Source organism: Haliotis asinina, unplaced genomic scaffold, assembly GCF_037392515.1.
Source record: "Haliotis asinina isolate JCU_RB_2024 unplaced genomic scaffold, JCU_Hal_asi_v2 scaffold_34, whole genome shotgun sequence".
NCBI classification, from domain to species: Eukaryota; Metazoa; Mollusca; class Gastropoda; order Lepetellida; family Haliotidae; genus Haliotis; species Haliotis asinina.
The window spans coordinates 236,870-257,241 of NW_027133906.1; the positions used below are offsets into that span (position 1 = coordinate 236,870).

The 20,372-nt window shown below is 42.1% G+C and overlaps 1 protein-coding gene across 1 annotated transcript; it reads right to left on the reverse strand.

Annotated features, from left to right (window-relative positions):
- Positions 1-3,603: 3,603 nt before the first annotated feature.
- On the reverse strand, positions 3,604-13,644 carry LOC137270077 (uridylate-specific endoribonuclease-like). The gene is made up of 5 exons (XM_067803880.1): positions 13,494-13,644; positions 9,902-10,106; positions 7,931-8,130; positions 6,429-6,655; positions 3,604-4,878 (listed from the first exon to the last, which is right to left on the reverse strand). Exons 1-5 carry the CDS (start codon positions 13,642-13,644, stop codon positions 4,648-4,650), a joined length of 1,014 nt encoding a protein of 337 aa, XP_067659981.1. The 3' UTR covers positions 3,604-4,647.
- Positions 13,645-20,372: the final 6,728 nt, after the last annotated feature.

Consider the following 20,372-nt stretch of genomic DNA (forward strand, 5'->3'; position numbering starts at 1 on the left):
GCAACACATGTCTGATGTCCCCACCGTGGGATATTGCTAAAAGCGGCGCAAAACCATCCACACTCACTCACTCACTCGCTGAATTGTGAATTTCTGACATTTCATCTTTTCATGGTTTCAGACAGCCTTTCTGAGCAACATTTACTGGATTTATTAAAATTTCAAAACAAGACTCGATTTCAAGAACAGAATTTACTATAATGTCAGATGCATGAAAACATGCATGCATGTGCCTAAGCATGCACTATAGGCATAATATAAGTTTCCCTCATGCATTTGTTATTTACAGCTAACTGGAATCCTGCTGGAAGGCAGTATTCGCCTCTCAACTGTCGCCAACAGCCTTTTATTTCCCTATCATTCCATCAGAGGGCTGCTTCTCCACTGTCTTATGTATAGGGAGTTGTACGTGCTATCCGTATTTGACTCACCACGGAAATCACGGGTTTCTATACCTGTGACGTATGGCAGTTTGAATTCACATTCAACTGTCATCCGTCAGCCATCACGTGTACATGGCTGACACAACATCTTACTAATGTTGTATGGATTCACAGGTGGGCACCCTCTCTACATATTCTTTCTCTGTTTCTTAGTGCTAAATATCTAGCTGTTACCAGTTACGTTCAGTTAAGTTAGTAAACATATTGTTACTGATCGCGCATGAAGTAAACATTATCTATCGCGTATCTCTTACTAACTTAAGCACTAACGCGTAAGACAGTGTGTGAAAGCATAATTATAACCAACTTTGTAAATCTTTTATTATCCACACCAGCTAGGTATATTTTTAGCGATAATATGATGCATCACCACTATATGACTTATCAGGTTATTAATCACCATTATTCAATTGTTATCATCATTATAACTGAAGCACACTGTGCCATGGCATTATCACTTAAACGATTACTATGCCTGATAAATACATTCAGTTGTCATTCGTCAGCAATCACGTATACCTGGCTGACACAACGTTTTACTAATTTTGTATAAATTCATAGGCAATAAACGAGATGTTTTAAACCAACGAGGAGCTCCGTCCGTTATTTTGTCTACTTGGCAACAGTGAGGCCTGAACCCGTGACACAACAATAATATTCCGTCTTGGAAGAAATAGCTTTACAGATAATCAAGTGATCTTCCGCTATCACAAAGGTATATGTGTCACTTATGGCATAATTAACAATGAAACGGTTCCATCGTTTTGGCTTCAACTTTTACCTCCGCCGTGATATTGCTGGAATATTGCTAAAAGTGGCGTAAAATTAAACTCACTCACTCACTCAAACTTTACCGCTCCCTACATGAGTCTTATTCGGCGTCAGATGTAACACCAGTCGTGCAACACGACACAAAGCAGTTTTTGGACATACTCGTCTTCGGTCAAAAGAAGCAACGTAAAATCTCCCCGAGTACTAATCAGTACACGTTTCACAAAGCCAAATTTTCCCATAGACTTCCAGAGTAGCGTTATAATTGTTCTAAAACATCTAGGTTATTCTTAACAGCTAACAGCCATTCAATGTTTATGTGTACACATTATAGTCTTAAAGCCACTAAAAACAAAATTGGCCTTGGTTAACCACTTCCCTTTCCGATTACAGGAAGTTGAACATACAACCGCAGTTCTGTACAAAATGTCACCTTTCAGCATGAGCCATTGTAATAAAAAGACAGCTGTAAATATTGAAGCATGGTTTAAATTACTGGATAGGCGTACATTTAAAAAACGCAACAATCTGATACAAAATCAGCCAATCACAACTGTCATTGATTCAGTCGAAGCTGAAAGCTGTATGCGGAAGTGTTTGTTACACGAAAGTATATTATTTAACCTACTATATAACCTGCGCTGTACGATCTGTGAAGATCCGGGATACAATGATCCTCAGTGAGTGAGTGAGTGAGTTTAGTTTGCCGCCGCACTTGTTCCAGCTGTATGGAGCGGTCTGTAAGTTATTGAGTCTGGACCACGCAATCCAGTGATCAGCAGTATGGTAGTCGTAACTCCCATAACACTGACTTACGACTGTCGTAGTGCTACGGCAACCGGGTACCCACTCATTACTCCACACTGATGTCGGATACCATACCAAGACACATCTGCATTGGATGGTGGGCCATTGCAGGGGCGGTGGGATAGTCTAGAGGGTAGCACGTTCACTCGTCACACTGATGACCCGGATTCGATACATGCACATTAGTGAAGACCATTTTGGTGTCCCCACTCCATCTCCAAACTTCTTCATTCATTCTACCTTCCCAAAGTTGTAATTCAGCACTAGCTCATCCTACCGGGTACCCAGTCGACGCAGGATCTTTCGTTGTTATCCTAGCGGAGAAAGGCCTGGTGTTATTACAACAGGTCAGCGATTACATTCTACAAACGTTCACGGAAGAAAAGATTGTCCGAACGACTTCGTTATTTGAGTCAACGTCATACTTAAGACATACGTAAGAATGTCCGCGACGCTCAGCAACAGAGCACTAATTAGCAGGTCGGTAAAGCCCTTCATTTGTAAAATGACACAATAAACACGTACAGCTGTTTCGTAAATATGAGTTGGTGCCGGCTACTTATCTCTAGGTTGTTATCTCAGTCAAGTGACGAATGACAGTCGTGTTGTCTCATTCAAAACTAGATAAACATTCTGTTACACACGCGTGATGGCACAAAGGAAACTGTCCAAGTTACTACTGTAGACGTTGTGCCTCATCCACACATTCATGCCATCATATTATTATTTCAAGAGATTGTGGAAAGGGTTGTGTTACTTCCGGGCAGAGAAAAAGAAAAAAACATCGTGAGTGGTAGTTTGAGAAATTGTGACGTCATTACAGCTCCAACGACGGAGGTCGGGGTTGGGCCAGATACTTCAGTGATTGACATCTTGAGTATCGATCTGCACATTTGGAATACAATAACGTGTGTCAGCCATGTCAGAGGACCACGCCATCCATGCATGAGTTTTTACGTGGGTTAAGTAAAAGTAATACATGTTTTAGAGCAATATCACGTGAGTGAGTGAGGTTAGTTTTACGCCGCATATAGCAATATTGTAGCTAGATGACGGCGGTCTGGAAATAATCGAGTCTGGACCAGACAATCCACTGATCAACAACATGAGCATCGATCTCCGCAAATGAGAACTGATGACATGTGTCAACCATGCCAGTAAGGCTGACCACCCGATCCCGTTTGTCGTCTCTTACGATAAGCATAGTCGCCTTTTATGGCAAGCATGGGTTGCTGAAGGCCTGTTCTACCCCGGGCCTTCACGGGTCAGCAATATCACGACGGGGGACACCAGAAATGGCATCCACATACAATGCTCATGTGGGAAATCAAACCCGGATCTTCGGCGTTGCGAGCGAACGTATTAACCACTAGGCTACACTTGGCCGGCCCTGAGATGGTCGAGCATCTAGATGGAGTGAACTGATACAGTTTCGACTTGGTGTGGGACGGCTTGGGGCAGGTGACGCAACACCCAGCTAAATAAGCATCCAATCAAATCATGTGATGTTTTCAGTTACCAATGACCGTTAAACATTCTTATTCTCCTCCTGCCAACAGCTATTAAAACATAACAGTGGATGACAAACACAGAAATAATTTATTCAGACAGACATTCATGCTCGGACTAACAGACTAACAAGTACAGGCACTAGCGTAATGTAACTTTGAATGAGTGAGTGAGTTTAGTTTCACGCCGCTTTTAGCAACATCACGGCAGGGGACACCAGACATGGGATTCACACACTGGACACGCGTGGGAATCAAACCCGTTCCCCAACGTGACATGCGAACGCATTAAGGCGACCCCACCGTCCCAACTTGCCTAATACGAAGCCTGCACTTTATGAACAGAAACGAATTATGTTCCTTCAAATTCGCGTGTTTCTTTAATACGGGGACATAAATATTCCAACACTAAACCTCTGGATTCAAAAGGTTCCGTAATGAGAGTAACGAATATACCAGTTATAATGTAATGTGATATTTTGGATTTTGGTTTTGTTTTCGAACAACAATCTGTTTATTTTCCAATTTCGTTTTTATCTGAATTTGTATGTTGTCTTAAATGTATTCATGAAAATAAATATTGTTATAGTGCACTTCAAAGTGACTGCAAATCGTATTCTTACTACCAAATATCACTTTCCAGGGAGTTGTATATAAATTTAATTCACATCAAAACGTTTATAGTAGTGTTGAAACTGGAAGGTTTAGAAACGACAGATAATGTTAACAATGCGATGGACATATTGCGGATGGATACCATTTTCTGCACATGTGTTCCAGCTCAGTTCAGCTTGACCTTTTACCAACAATCTATTGTACCAATCCAAGTAAAGCCAAATTCAAACTCCTCATGTCATCATCAGACTGTGAATTTATCAATAATTTAGACAGCAATATTTAGTATGCAATGTATCAAAGATAAAGTATTAGTTGTACCGTATACACCATGTTTTGCCATGTCCAATCTAACCTATGCAGTTATGGGCCTTTGGTCCACACTTCAAATAAATGGCACGGCAAATCTCACATATTCATTCATTCATTCATTCATTCGTTCGTTCGTTCGTTCACTCAATCACACCATTAACATTGCATTAAGGCAAGTGTTCATGGTGTGTTTAGAAGACGGTGTAGGCGGTGGCTACTTGTACTCCGGACGTGTGAGCCTCATCATACTGCTTGATGTTGAAGTGGTAGCCGTTGAGGGTGTAGGAACAAGACATGTTCGGTCTGGTCAGTATACAGATTGTGGCCAGGGCCATATCGAACACTGGACTGGATCCCACGATGAATGAGTCAATCTTCTTGAAGTGACCGTTCCAGATGAAGGAGAACTCTACCATCTGTGGCTGAGGTAGGAACCAACAAAAGGTATATTATAAGTAGTGCACTGGGCATGGGGGGACATGGGTTTATGTACCCTTGACGTTTATTAATCGGGCCCAGGGAACATAAACATCGCGTACATCGATCCCCGACGGACCAATGCACAACGTATTTATCTCACTGAACACCTCACTGTTAATTTTGAATTGTTTGAATCAGGGGTACAATATAAGTTGTTCACTGGTTGCCAGGGGGCCATGGGCTCATGTACTCTCTTGTTTACATACATCGAGGGTACATGAGCCCATGGCCCCCGAGGGACCAGTGAACAATGTATTTATCTTACCGAACACCTGAATTTTAATTTTGAACTGTCTGAAGCACTTCTGTTGAATACGAGATGAATCGACATTTTGGAGACGACACAGGGTAAACAAATTTAGAGTTATCTCATTTCTATCGATTTTCAATTGCAAAACATTGGTAATATCCGTGTGCTTGATGCGTCATTCAATGTTATTCGAGGTATAAAAAAATACTAACATGTAGCACCAGAGGAATTCGGAATTCCCATCGGTGTACATTGAAAATAATACATCGCCCGTAAGCCGGGTACATTTTCTTAGCCAATCAGAAAGCGACATTCATGTGTGAGGTAAGATTACATGTGTTGTAACCATCACTAGATTTTGCAGACAAGAAAACAGATCTAGTGGTATCTCGCTTCCGTCGATTTGCATTCGCAAAACATCTGTAATTTCCATAGATCATACATGATTCAGTATTTTTTTTTTGAGATAAAGAATTACTACCGCGAAATACCAAATGAGTTCCATATTCCCAGTGGGGTACATAGATATGTTACTCGCTTGTACGTGCGGTACATTGACTGTAATAGAAGTGTGCTCCGCCAATTAGAAAATGACATTTATGTGTGAGGTAAGTTAATTAATATCGGATCGTTGCACGCTTTCTTGTACTTTGTGGTTGTTGCTATATAACACCACTCGCAGCCATATTTCAGCTACTTGTTAATGTTCGAGTCTGGACATCCATATCCAGAGACTGGTGCTATAATCATCGATCCATAAAGCCTGATATCCGCGAAGATCCGGGTTAGATTTATTGATCTTCAGGAAACCGTGCGTGTAAGAGTAATAGGATAGGGGATCAGACTCGCCATATTGCTAGAATTTTACTGAGTCATAAAACTTAACTAACACTCTAATGATAGCATTCAACTCCCTCTCTGTTGACCACATCAGGATAACACGACAATGTCAACCGAGTCAGTGAGTGTGACCACCCGATCCCGTAAAGAGTGTTGGTTTCTGATTATCAATTCTAACCCAGGCTTTTACGGACTTGAGTGCTATAAGTATATTATCACTTTTATTTTCTATAATTGGTATCAATTTATTTCAATTCTTGTAATTCCTGAAAGTAATAAGTGAATATTTCTGCGATTTCAGGGACGAGGAAATCCCTCTTGTGGGGATTCGAACCCGGCGTGACGAGCGAACGCTTCAACTACCTTGCTACCCCACCGCCCCATGCAGATTTATACACCTACCCCGACTTTCTTGAGGTACCCGAGGTAGTTGGCATGTCCAGCTTGTTCCTCTGAGTAGAAGCGCAGCCAGCTATGGAACCCCTCCACTATGGACGATTTGTACTCGCCAACAAACACGTGTTCGAATCCACTACTGTCCTTCGACGACCCACCAGACCTAGAGTAGGGTTCAAACCAGAGGGAGAAGATCTTATCTCTGAAAACTGTCTTACTTCCGCTGAATATGTCTGAAATAGATTAGAATATACGTACAAATTTTAACCAAATATTAGAGGTAGCTGGATGTTGCCAGCAGTGCGATCAGGGTCTCTCCATCAGTAATGATGGAATTATATGGGTACTATGTTCAAGTTAATTTCACTCACTAATCTTTTACTAAAAGAAAATCAAATCAGCCATTGACAAGCGGGACATTCTGCACAAAATGTATTGTATTATAGCTAAAATGGATAGAATTATCATTAAAACGACCGCACGTTATCAGAAATGAGCGGTCCACTGTAACTTGATAACGCCCGCAAAATGCTTGACGACGGGCCATTATCAAGCCCGTTGTTACGTGACGTCATAAGTAGCTCAGCTGTTGAAGTTCAATCACCTACGGCTCGATTGAACTTGGGTTCATTATTGACCAAATATCTGGCTCACATTCGTCACATGTGCCTGTGCCATTATGCACTTTCCTGCCTGTGCCAACCATAACAATTGTACCATAAATTACAACATACAGCAATGAAAATATCGACTCGAAGTCTAACGTTGTTGATCGCTGAAAACAATGGCGGATGGTAGTATGAGCAAAGGTCAAGGTCGAATGTCGTCACTCTCAATAGTGACGTCATCTGTGCTGTTCTATGACGTGTGTATATTTGTAAAATGTTTGTCAGTGTCCTCCGTCGTTTTGTTGTTGGCAGTAAATGCTTCTAAACCGATGCCGCTGTTTTTTTCTTATTTTATTAAAAATTCTATTCATTTTAGCTATAATAACGGTAACGCTATTTTTCAGGGCAGTATCATTTTCAGAAGCCCTCGGTCTTTTCAACTGCCCACCTTCGTCGGGCAGTTAATGAAATACCCAAGGCTTCTTACAAATTATATTGCCCTGAAAAATAGCGTTACCGTTAATAAAATTACTCGCCCGTTGAAGATACCGCAGTGTAATATTTTTACGGCAATATTGCACTAGTGTAATACCGCTTGACGTATGATGTCAAAATGGTTGTCACGTCACAATGCTAATGTCGCTGTCGCAATTTTACTAGACCTTGCTTGACTCTCGGAGAGCTGAGAGTCCTCGCATTGTTGACAATTTCGCCGCAGTGTCTGTCATGAAAAATGGAATTACATGGAAGGCCGTTTAGTATCCTCTATAACTCCAACGACCAATATCTCTTATGGGTAATATCAAACGGTAAATCTCTAATACACCAATCCCTCTCAACAATGCAGAACTGGCGTCACACTTAACTACGTAACGTCAGCATCATGCAAGCACTACTCACGCTGGTCGACGAGGTAGTTGTATGTTGTCTCCATGACGGGGGATGCCATAGCAAGGTCAAGGAAGTTGTCGATTTCAGCTTTGTCATTAATAGACACGAGGTCCGAGGCGCCCCTTGTTGGGATGTAGTTGTCCCACAGTTCCATCAGTGCCTTGTATATAGGTTTGCTTAATGGCGCAGTATTGACATGGGTGAACAAGCTGCAACAGATTAAAGAACAGCTGTGAAAGATGAAGATGGATATTTTTTGGCGTCGGGGCTGACAATGTTATTCCTCATACACGAGTCTGTGATAAAACCCTTGACTATGGATTGTACTTGATGTAAATGCCTTATAGGTGTCTCAATACCGACCTTCGCGAAACGTGATCTTGTCAACACTATCCAATATGGCGGAAAACGCACTTCCGGGTTCTTGTAAGTGTTTGTTCGAAAACATCCCAACCGATTCTAGGTTCATCAGCAACGTTTCAGTATTATCATTAGTGATTTCATGAAAAACTGATATCGGCGATCATTAATATGATATTTTTGAAATTCAATATTCCCCGTAATTATCCGATTTTCAATTTTCAAACATTTTCTATTTTGAAAGGCAATTTTAAGGACTTTAGCTTTGCCTGAGATAGTAGTCGATGGTATCAAGAAACAGGAAATTTCCTACAGAAATCAAAACTGTGAATTATACTTGTGTCCGAAATATAGGTCAAATGAGACTTCTATTGTACTTCAAAATGAGGGTTGAAGACAATGGACATATATGTCCGTGTGGCACCCAGGAGGATTATGAACAAATCGAACAGTTTACGAATATGAAACAATCAAATTTGGAGGAAATTAAGATTTGCTCTTCTGAATTGGCTTTTTTCTGTCGCGGCTGCTGCACGAGAACTAAGGCCGGCCTGGATGTACACAGCCGACTCGGCGAGACTGACATGAGTCAATTTTGAACCTGTGAAATTCTTAGTGGCATCGTGAAAAGCCTTTTAGCGTACTAGGGTCAAAATAATAAAAAAAATACGTTTTCTGGGTAAATCTAGATTGTTGTACGCAAATGCGGTCTTTGGGAAATAGAAGTTTCGCCCATGCCAAGTGTCTCGTAGTTTTAGTTACATGACGCCGACGTGATGTCGTCAGATTTGATTGAGGTGATGATTGATACATTCAAGCTATTTACCCTTGTGAGCTCGAATTGGTACTTTTTAGACAAAAAAAATCGCGTCAACTATCGCCAAAGTGCAAAAGCGGTCAGCGTCATCTGTTGAATTTTTCACGACATAACCCGTATTGTGTACATCCTTATATGGTCATCACGTGTTTTAATCTATGGTCACAGAAATACAGGTCACATCTCGGAATGTAGGTCAAGGGTTTGGTGTAGCGGGATTGTTTTTTGTATTTGTTTTGTTCAGCAACATCGAGATCACCACATTCTTAGTATTGGCGATAGGTAATTGATAGCACGAATAGTAATATCCAGCCTACACAGAGAATGAGGCCTAGTCGTTAAAGCGTTTGACAGTCATACCGATGGTCCGGGTTCGATTCACAGGAATTCATCTGGAACTGACGACGTTAAAACGACGTGTAAAAACACAATGTAACCAAATGTCATGTAAACCAAATGTCATGTATACCAAAAGTTCCACATGGGTTTTACTGTCTGCACTCACTGACACTGAGTACAGGTACAGTTGAAGTGATATCAACTGGCCGTTTCATCTGGTTCCCATGGCAACATCTGAAAATGTTCTTTTGTGACGTCATTCCGACTTTATGTCACAATAATATTTGAATGACGTCACCACTGCTACAACACAGCAATACAATGGTGTGCAGTGTTTGTACGCCTCAATACGTAGCGCATAGCCTCTAAATTTCCGAGAGTACCATTCGATCATATTTTTCAACCAATCAGATTAAAGAACACGGTGACCTTTCTTACAATACAGAATTAGAAGGGCCACCTACTTATCCTGCGACACGTCGGTTGTCTTTCCACTTATTGCGTGGTTGCCAAGGTTGATGGTGATGTCCGCCATGTCAAACTTGTCAGGGTCAACCTGCCAGAGCACGTCGGCGATGTTGTTCCTGCTAACAGGAGTGTGGGGTCCAAGGGTGTTTTGTCCTGGCGAGCTGGTTGTTGCGGCAGGCGCGCCAGTGTGAGGAGAGGTGCCTGCATCATAGTAACGATATCCAGATAGCACGACTTTCCTAACATTCCAAAGTATGAAAACCATGTAAAACACTTTACCCCTAAGGAAACAGTTCTTTCTAAACGTTATTATACTCCTCACAAAAAGTTAAGCAACACATCTTTGACATTTCCATTTATTGAGTGAGTGAGTGAGTGAGCGAGTTTAGCTGTATGCCACACTCAGCAGTATTCTAGCCACATGGCAGCTGTCTGTAAATAATCGAGTCTGGACCAGACAATCCAGTGATCAACAGCATGAGCATCGAGATACGCAGGAGGGATACCAAGTCAGCAAGTCTTCTCGACTTTATCCTCACAGGGTGCACGGGAGAATGTATAACAGAAACAACAGAAGTACGGGTGAATATTGCTATACGCCATGTTTATCAAATTATCGCAGAAGTACCTGTCTTCATTCATTATTCTGGAATGCAACGTTGAAATAAAATTTAAGTTATATTTCATGGTCATTTTTACATGCTTACCCTTTTGTCTAGTCTTGTCTTAAGTATGTGTCGCCCCTTGAGCTTAGCAGTGTGTCTATCCCTCTGTCTTACATATCTCTCGACCCCTAACCTTAGCTATTTGTCTAGACCTCTGTCTTAAGTATGTGTCGCCACTGAGCTTTAATCTCTGAAGATCTGCATGCAATGAACTACACCCATGTCTTAACTATGTGTCGCCCCTTACCTCACCATTATGTCTACCCCTGTGTCTTAATTATATGTCGCCCCTTGATCTAAGACATTTTGCTCACCCCTCTGTCTTAATTTTCTGTCGCCCCTTGACCTCACCATTGTGTCTACCCCTCGCCCTAACCGATATGTCTATCTCTTCGCCTTACCTGTGCATTCCAAACATTACCTATATGCTAATCTATCCGACCTCACCATTGCGTCTCCCCCTCACCCTAACCGATGTGTCTCTCTCTTCGCCTTACCTGTGCATTCCAAACATTACCTATATGCTAATCCACCGATCTCACCATTGTGTCTACCCCTCGCCCTAACCGATGTGTCTATCTCTTCGCCTTACCTGTGCACTTCCAAACTTTACCTATATGCTAATCCACCGACCTCACCATTGTGTCTGCCTCTCGCCCTAACCGATGTGTGTCTCTCATGGCCTTACCTGTGCACTTCCAAACTTTACCTATATGCTAATCCACCGATCTCACCGTTGTGTCTGCCCCTCGCCCTAACCGATGTGTCTCTCTCTTGGCCTTACCTGTGCACTTCCAAACTTTACCTATATGCTAATCTATCCGACCTCACCATTGCGTCTCCCCCTCACCCTAACCGATGTGTCTCTCTCTTCGCCTTACCTGTGCATTCCAAACTTTACCTATATGCTAATCCACCGATCTCACCATTGTGTCTACCCCTCGCCCTAACCGATGTGTCTCTCTCTTCGCCTTACCTGTGCACTTCCAAACTTTACCTATATGCTAATCTATCCGACCTCACCATTGCGTCTCCCCCTCACCCTAACCGATGTGTCTATCTCTTCGCCTTACCTGTGCATTCCAAACAATACCTATATGCTAATCCACCGATCTCACCATTGTGTCTACCCCTCGTCCTAACCGATATGTCTCTCTCTTCGCCTTACCTGTGCACTTCCAAACTTTACCTATATGCTAATCCACCGATCTCACCATTGTGTCTGCAACTCGCCCTAACCGATGTGTCTATCTCTTCGCCTTACCTGTGCACTTCCAAACTTTACCTATATGCTAATCCACCGACCTCACCATTGTGTCTACCCCTCACCCTAACCGATGTGTCTCTCTCTTCGCCTTACCTGTGCACTTCCAAACTTTACCTATATGCTAATCCACCGACCTCACCATTGTGTCTGCCTCTCGCCCTAACCGATGTGTCTCTCTCTTCGCCTTACCTGTGCACTTCCAAACTTTACCTATATGCTAATCCACCGATCTCACCATTGTGTCTACCCCTCGCCCTAACCGATATGTCTATCTCTTCGCCTTACCTGTGCACTTCCAAACTTTACCTATAAACTAATCCACCGACCTCACCATTGTGAGTGCCTCTCGCCCTAACCGATGTGTCCCTCTCTTCGCCTTACCTGTGCACTTCCAAACATTACCTATATGCTAATCCACTGACCTCACCATTGTGTCTACCCCTCGCCCTAACCGACGTGTCCCTCTCTTCGCCTTACCTGTGCACTTCCAAACTTTACCTATATGCTAATCCACCGATCTCACCATTGTGTCTACCCCTCGCCCTAACCGATGTGTCTATCTCTTCGCCTTACCTGTGCACTTCCAAACTTTACCTATAAACTAATCCACCGATCTCACCATTGTGTCTGCCCCTCGCCCTAACCGATGTGTCTCTCATGACCTTACCTGTGCACTTCCAGACTTTACCTATATGCTAATCCACCGATCTCACCATTGTGTCTGCCGCTCGCCCTAACCGATGTGTCTATCTCTTCGCCTTACCTGTGCACTTCCAAACTTTACCTATAAACTAATCCACCGATCTCACCATTGTGTCTGCCCCTCGCCCTAACCGATGTGTCTCTCATGACCTTACCTGTGCACTTCCAGACTTTACCTATATGCTAATCCACCGATCTCACCATTGTGTCTGCCGCTCGCCCTAACCGATGTGTCTCTCTCTTGGCCTTACCTGTGCACTTCCAAACTTTACCTATATGCTAATCCACCGATCTCACCATTGTGTCTGCCCCTCGCCCTAACCGATGTGTCTCTCATGACCTTACCTGTGCACTTCCAGACTTTACCTATATGCTAATCCACCGATCTCACCATTGTGTCTGCCGCTCGCCCTAACCGATGTGTGTCTCTCTTCGCCTTACCTGTGCACTTCCAAACATTACCTATATCCTAATCCACCGATCTCACCATTGTGTCTGCCCCTCGCCCTAAGCGATGTGTGTCTCTCATGGCCTTACCTGTGCACTTCCAAACTTTACCTATATGCTAATCTACCGATCTCACCATTGTGTCTACCCCTCGCCCTAACCGATGTGTCCCTCTCTTCGCCTTACCTGTGCACTTCCAAACTTTACCTATATGCTAATCCACCGATCTCACCATTGTGTCTGCCTCTCGCCCTAACCGATGTGTGTCTCTTCGCCTTACCTGTGCACTTCCAAACTTTACCTATATGCTAATCCACCGACCTCACCATTGTGTCTGCCTCTCGCCCTAACCGATGTGTCTCTCTCTTGGCCTTACCTGTGCACTTCCAGACTTTACCTATAAACTAATCCACCGACCTCACCATTGTGTCTGCCTCTCGCTCTAACCGAAGTGTCTCCCTTGGCCTCTCTCCAAACTTTACTCATGTGCTGATCCACCGATCTTACCTTTGTGTCTACAGGCGTAGTCGAAATCGAGACAGCAATCGCCGTACTTGTGACATATGTAGTTGCACTGGCATCCACGAGAATTGTCCAGGTGAGCGTAACATCGACCCGAACAGCTGTCATCCGACACTGCCAGAGAGAAGTGAGACATTGCATGAAATGATATTCATATGTTAAGGACAGAAAAATAAGTTGCTTTATCCAGTTAAAGGTGCATTTCAAAATCTGTTCAAATTATTGTCTGATACGATTCAGTAAAGGGTAGTGGTGTGTTCGTTGCTGTACTAGGATACTACTTCAGGCCAAGATTTGTCTGGAATCTCCCAGGACAATCGGTTTTAATCCACTTAACAGTTTGAACATAAAGAGGCATCATCTCAGATTCCATCAATGCCACGTGCTCAACCTGTATATCCACTCCGAGGCTGAGTTTGGTTAGGTGATTCTGATGTTGATAGGTGATTGTAAACATTACTAAAAAAAAAACACATCGCTTTCCGAGTGTGTGATTTTATTTTTGCGCCGCTGTAATCAATACTCCACGTACATGGCGGCGGTCTGTAAATACTCGAATCTGGACCAGACTATCTATAGGGATCATCATAAACATCGACCTACTCAAATGGCTTAGCTTCACCATGTCCTATTGGTATAGGTACGGATGAATGATTTTTCACCGAAGTTTGACCAACAAGATCTACTTGTAAGTAGCAAAAGGACAAGTACAATGACATCATGGTTTTCAAGAATGACTTCATGTCTGTGTCCGTCTACCGCATTCATCGCGGTGGTCGCTTAGCATAACACCACTGCCACCGGCTAATTTGCATATCACATAACCAGGCTTTTCTCTTGTTTGTAAACAAGAGAAATGACTGACCTACCGGATGCTTTCGGTGCGCTTTTCATATTGTTTTACATTGTAATATAGGTACAGGGGTGTATACAGATTTTTGAGGACGTGTGTGTGCGTGCGTGCGTGCGTGCGTGCGTGCGTGCGTGCGTGCGTGCACTTCTGCACCCACTTAAGATCCGCCTGTGGTGCATTCTTCTATGCAACTGCAACTATGACAGTGATGTTTATGACAATACATGTTTGTTCATAAAATGTAAGTTACTACGTCGCTAGCTCTGTACGACGCAGGCTTCAACGACAGCATGTGGGACAGCACAAATGAAAGACAGCTACGCAAATTGAAATAGTGTTACATGTTTTAGGATAATCTCTCTGTGACGGTAAACCATTCTATCAGAAGTTTAGTTAGATGTGTAGACTTGTCAAGAATTATGGTTAATGTATTGAATGGACTGTGCAAGGTATGCGAATCATTCCGTTCCCCTGGTCTGCGACAGGAGCTATGCTTTATGCATGGAACATAATCCATGATATTTTAAAAGCCAAGCATTGGTTAAGACCATCGGTTTGTTGTCAAAAGTATATAAGGGATATTAACTGTAAACGTATTGAGAATGAAAGTCTGATTGTTTCTGTTTTCTCTCCACAGCATCATACATTAACATAATAAATAATGTTATTATGTAAGCATATTTTTCCGACTTCCTGACTGGGCTCCGTTTCACAAAACTCCCGTAAGCCTAGGGTCTCGTAACTTATCTCGTAGTATTTCTATTTCCTATGTTACAGTACAGGAGGTACGATGCTTTGAGAAAAGTTACGACATCTTAGGCTTGCGAGAGTTTTGTGAAACGGGGCCCTGGTCTAGAGTCAGTCACGTGACCGTCGACAGAAAAGCATATTGACTCCAGCCTAGGCCCGACCAAAAGTTATACTGACCTGAGTTACTTAAAATAAGCTATGACGTCAAGTTATGACGTCATTCTATATTTTGCATGTCACAACATTGTTTAATATCGCTGTTGATTCACATTGGAAATAAATTTAATTTTCTTGACTAAATGAACACGTTCTGTTTGTTTGCTTTGTTTTTTTTTTATCTTATTTCTATAATTACATAAAACAATTTTAGACAGGTGAATTCGCTCAAGACCTGTTTTTCATGGACCAGCGAAAAGCAATAGTAACCTCGGCGTTCGTCCTCGGTCAGTCGCACTCACGAAATGAAAGAAGTTGTTATCCATGGAATTTATGCAATATTAAACTCCAATCAGGTAGAAACAAATTGTCCCTGCGTCTGAGCAATAAATCAGGTGATGTGAACGTAACACCGGGTGTTCTACAAGCATCAGTACGGAGGAACCAGTTTCTGCCATGTCTCAAAGCGAGGTCATCAGCGGTGCTATCTTAAGTCACCTAGTTCTATAAGGCCAAGAAAATAGACCGCACCTCTCTTTGTTGAACTCGATGGCCTGTGGCCAGATAAGGTGATCATGACGAAATCTGTTTGATCATGTTTGATCAATCTCCATACTCGTTTGAACATGTTTCTGTTTTTGTGGAGGGCGCAATTCTTCAGAGTAAGAAAGATGTTTTCTCTGCCAGTAATCGAAAAGGTTTGTGGTGTTTCCACTGTACTTCAATACACATCGATATTTGCTACAGGCAACAAGTTTGTTTTCGACAGTACTGTCTTCTTTAACGAATTCAAAGTGGTTCCAAACTCCAATGAATCCAAAGTGGCATTTTCCACGATGTCGCAAGCAAGACCAGCCGCCATTTTTCACCATATGATCAGGGGCAGAAAACTCTAAACCAAAGTAGTTCAATGTCGTAATTGTGCTGCGCATCTACGTCGAAGGAACAATCTTTTTACTATCGATAGTCACAGTAACTATCGATTTATTGACAGTAATTCACATTTCCAATCGATAAATTGCTATTGAGGCCTAAACTATTGCAATGGATCGATAGTTCAATCTATTGTTACACCGCTAGTTAAAATTTGATCCATGTTTTCATTTTATCTCTCAACAGCTTTGGTAGGTATTCCTGCGTGGGAGGAAGGGGTGAAAGTAGTGGTGGTGATGTATTAGGGAGACATCAACCAGAAGCAGGGTGTATTAGCTCCCAATACATCGCCTGGACTTGAACTATCATAAATATAAAAAGGCGTACGGCAAATGTTTATTTTCACCATGCAAAGAAAGTATTCAGAGCCAAGATCTTTTGATGAAATGATAGGATCTTCTGCCCAATGCTATGTAATAAAACACAAAGAACCAAAGCATACATTGTTTCCTATTTGCCTGCAACAGTAACGTACTCTCGTATATACAGCCCTTTGGATTGAACCGTGCAGGTAGTTGGGGTCCAACATTGCAACAAGGGAGAAGAAACAAGCTTGGAGTTTCCACTTTTCGATATCCCCAATGCGGCGAGTAGTCATACTGCGATGACTTTTGAAATTATTAAACTACAATCATAGTTGTTGATAACAGTTTTGAAACAATTTAGCAATGCTGTCATGTCAGTTTCAGTCGACGTCTTAAAGTTCGCCAAGGCAGGTTATAGTTTATCTATTACCATCAGATGTGTCATACGTTTCTGATACTAACACACAAAACATCCTCATTTATAAAATAACAGAGAGATCTAAAGTTCGATACAACAGGTCTGGATTATCATCAGTGAACCATGATTGAAGTCTTTTTCAGAAGTTTACACACATTGACTATGAAGTGAGTAGCTCAGAAATTCACATCTCTGTAAATGATGAATATGTAGTGGATCTAAATTATTGTACGCTCTTAAAAAGAAAACGCTCAAATATATGTACTGAGAGTTAGCAAGAGATATCACAAGACAACAAACACTTTAAAGGCCAAGTATGTAAACTGAAGTACATTTTTAACTGGATCAAACCATCAAATCATGATCAGTAAATATGAGGGTTCTTTGATATCGAGTGAAATATTCAACGTATGTACTAATTATTACATAAACAATTCGAAACCCAGACGATGGAAAGAAGTTTCTCTTTTGATAGCTCTCATATCTTTCACATCTATATGTAATTAACACATGACAGATGCTTATGTGCTTATAACCCAAGCATCAAAGGACTGGCCAATGTGTAATTTCCTTTGATATTAGCCTCAAAATTAAATGTCAAATGACATATAAAGACAATGCCAAGTTTAAAACAACGCTCAGTGTGATGGTCATGCAATTGCATTTAATAACAAAAGTAAAATTCTTTGATTCATAGCCAATATATTTTGCGAAACAACTCAACGACCTAATAGAATTATTTGAAGGAGCAAAATGCAATTCTCTTAAATGAAGACACCAAGAAACACAAGATACAGCAGTTGACAGTGATGAAGTTTCGGCAACTTACTGATGAAAGCAGCAGTTACGTGTAGTCCCACCAGGGAAGAAACAATGATGGTCAATGCGTTCATGGCGCTGATTTCGTGAAGACTGATTCGATGTCTTTGGAGCCTGCCTTTTTATCTCGGCCAGTACATTAACAGTACATATATTTGCATAACGTTAGATAAAGAACCAGCAAGAATGGAATCACGAAGGAACCATATGTGTAACCGGCGACAGGTGGTCCGATGCGTGTAAAAACAATTTGAGACTTCCTGCAGTACTGCAATATGGCCCCCATAAGCTCTTCTGGAAGATACATTAACGGTACCCGTGAAGATCCGCGTTAGAATTGATCTTCAGTAACCTACGCTTGTCGTATGAGGCGACTAACGGAATCAGTTGGTCAGGCTCACTGATGTGATTGATCGATATTTTTTATCACTGGATTGTCTGGTCCATAGACAGTTATTAGCTGGAATGTTGCTGAATGCGGCGTAAAACTAAAACACTCACTCAGTAAACGGCTAACAGGAAGTCAGTTCACAAATTTTAAATGCTTTTGACGAGCGCCACCTGAGGGGTCTCCTTTCACGAAGCACTTAGGTGATCGCAAGTCACTAACGTAGCCTTAGATCAATGTTAAAGAATGGGAGTTAAGGTTAACCTTAGTAAAGGCTGCTTCGTGAAAGGAGCCCCAGGGCAGGATCCGATCGCCATTGTGCCAACAGGTCGCGTCATCACTATTTCACATTTCGAACATAAACGACGCTAAACGTGATTTAATCTTTTAGAAATTTTTGAGAGTTTTGTCGCTTATATTCTAGGCCTCGCACTTGTAGAGAATGTGCGAGTGTGCCATCTGTACATCGGGGCCCAGGTCACAAGTCAGTTGAGGTTGAGTAGCGATGGTGACGGAGAGTCCTTGGATGGGTGGACATGTTTGGCAGCCTGACCAATGATAGTCCATAGGACTTAAGCCCTGCCCAAGAACGAAGGACATGTGACACATGTGATCTCAACTTTGGTAAGTGAGTTTGTTGCCAAGGGCCTCTGTTCACCCAGCAATGAATGGTATAAGATGGCCATATGACTGTTTACCTTCTAGCGCCTCAAATACAGCTTGTGTTAATTGGGTAACAATTGTTTCGCGTAATATGTACGACCAGTGAAGGTCCGGAGTAGAATAGGACTTCAGCAACCCATGCTTGCGATAAAAGGCGATTATGCTTGCGATAAGAGGCGACTACACTCACTCACACAATTTAGTATACAAAGTGACTGTTGGTGTGTTAGCCGGCGCAACACCACAGTATTCCTATCAAGATACGGTGGCGTGTAGTGGAACCAGTTGGGCCAAAGGTCAAGTGACACGACTTACACACATGACATGAAGACTGTGATGACGTTTACATAATACAGCTGTCAAGCGCCTAAAGTACTGTAAACAATGCTAGTAAATGGTTATCGCCTTGTATTGTCTCATCGCAACTCTAAAATTTCAAGTAAGGTAACAACTACCTGGTTGAGATTTCCAGCTTTATTGAAATCACCAATCCAGTAAAATCGTTTTCAGAGGGGAAAGTCGGAAGAACTGGACGGCCAGGTGTGTGAGAAAGCATGGAGACAGCACAGCACAGGTTAATGAATAAACAACTTTCTCGGCACTTGTGCGCGTGCTTCCCGAACACCTCCCTGTGCCTTTCTCTGGACTGCCCCCACGTAATAAACAGTGAACTGTGTCAATATTTTAATGATAGTTTGTTAAACAACTTATTTATTATTAGGACAATAATTCTGCAAAAACCTCACAGAGTTGGTATGATGTTTTGATTATGATCAGCGTTTCATTGAGTATGTTATGTCTATTTGTTTTCGAGCTAGACTGCAATTCATCGGTCTGCTTTCAGCCATGCACACGGACTATACACGCGTATACCGCATGCACGGGATTATTATGTTATGTAGAGCCTACACATCTCACACACAAAATAACTGATATACTAATGGTCTATAGTACTGTTCAATTCTGACCTGGGTGCGAGACCAACTGCATAATTAAAGTCTGCTTCTTATTAGTGTTATTCGAACCACCGGCTGCCATGGCCAACCATTGTCAACCTCATCCATTTTAATTTACAATTGTAAGTCCTAAACCTTGTCAGAGATTGCCTCCTCATTTTATCATAAGCTACCATTGTCAACCATTATCTAACCAGCTCAACCATTACCTTTCTAAGCTTTACAAGATCCTCCAAGCCGTCAAGCAGTCACTAACGTAGTCAACCATTATTAACCCTCATCAACTCTAGTCCTTATCAAACCGAATCAGCCATTATCTATTACTTTCTCTTTTCTAGATACGCAATGACAAACCATACAAAACATTACCAACCAATTATCTAGCCCAGTCAACCATCATGAGCTCTTTTCTACTCAACTGAACCATTGTGTCACATCTTAGCAAGTCGCCGCTTTATCGTCCTCAGCGAATTACAGCCTTGTCTTATGAAACCCGTCAGCTTCCTTTGTCTAACCTACATAATAGCTAGCCAACTCCTATCTAAGTTACTCTACCTTTGTCAACCCTTTCTAGTCTAGTCAACCATTGACAGACAATGCCTAAGTTTTTCAACCATAGCTTA

Bases quoted from the DNA above. Each gene is read 5' to 3' on its own strand.
- LOC137270077 (XM_067803880.1), bottom strand. From the start codon at position 13,644: ATGTCTCACTTCTCTCTGGCAGTGTCGGATGACAGCTGTTCGGGTCGA. The intron at 8,131-9,901 runs GTAGGTGGCCCT...AATCTGTTGCAG, and splicing joins ACCGACGTGTCGCAGGATAA to CTTGTTCACCCATGTCAATA. The intron at 6,656-7,930 runs GTGAGTAGTGCT...AATCTATTTCAG, and splicing joins CAACTACCTCGTCGACCAGC to ACATATTCAGCGGAAGTAAG.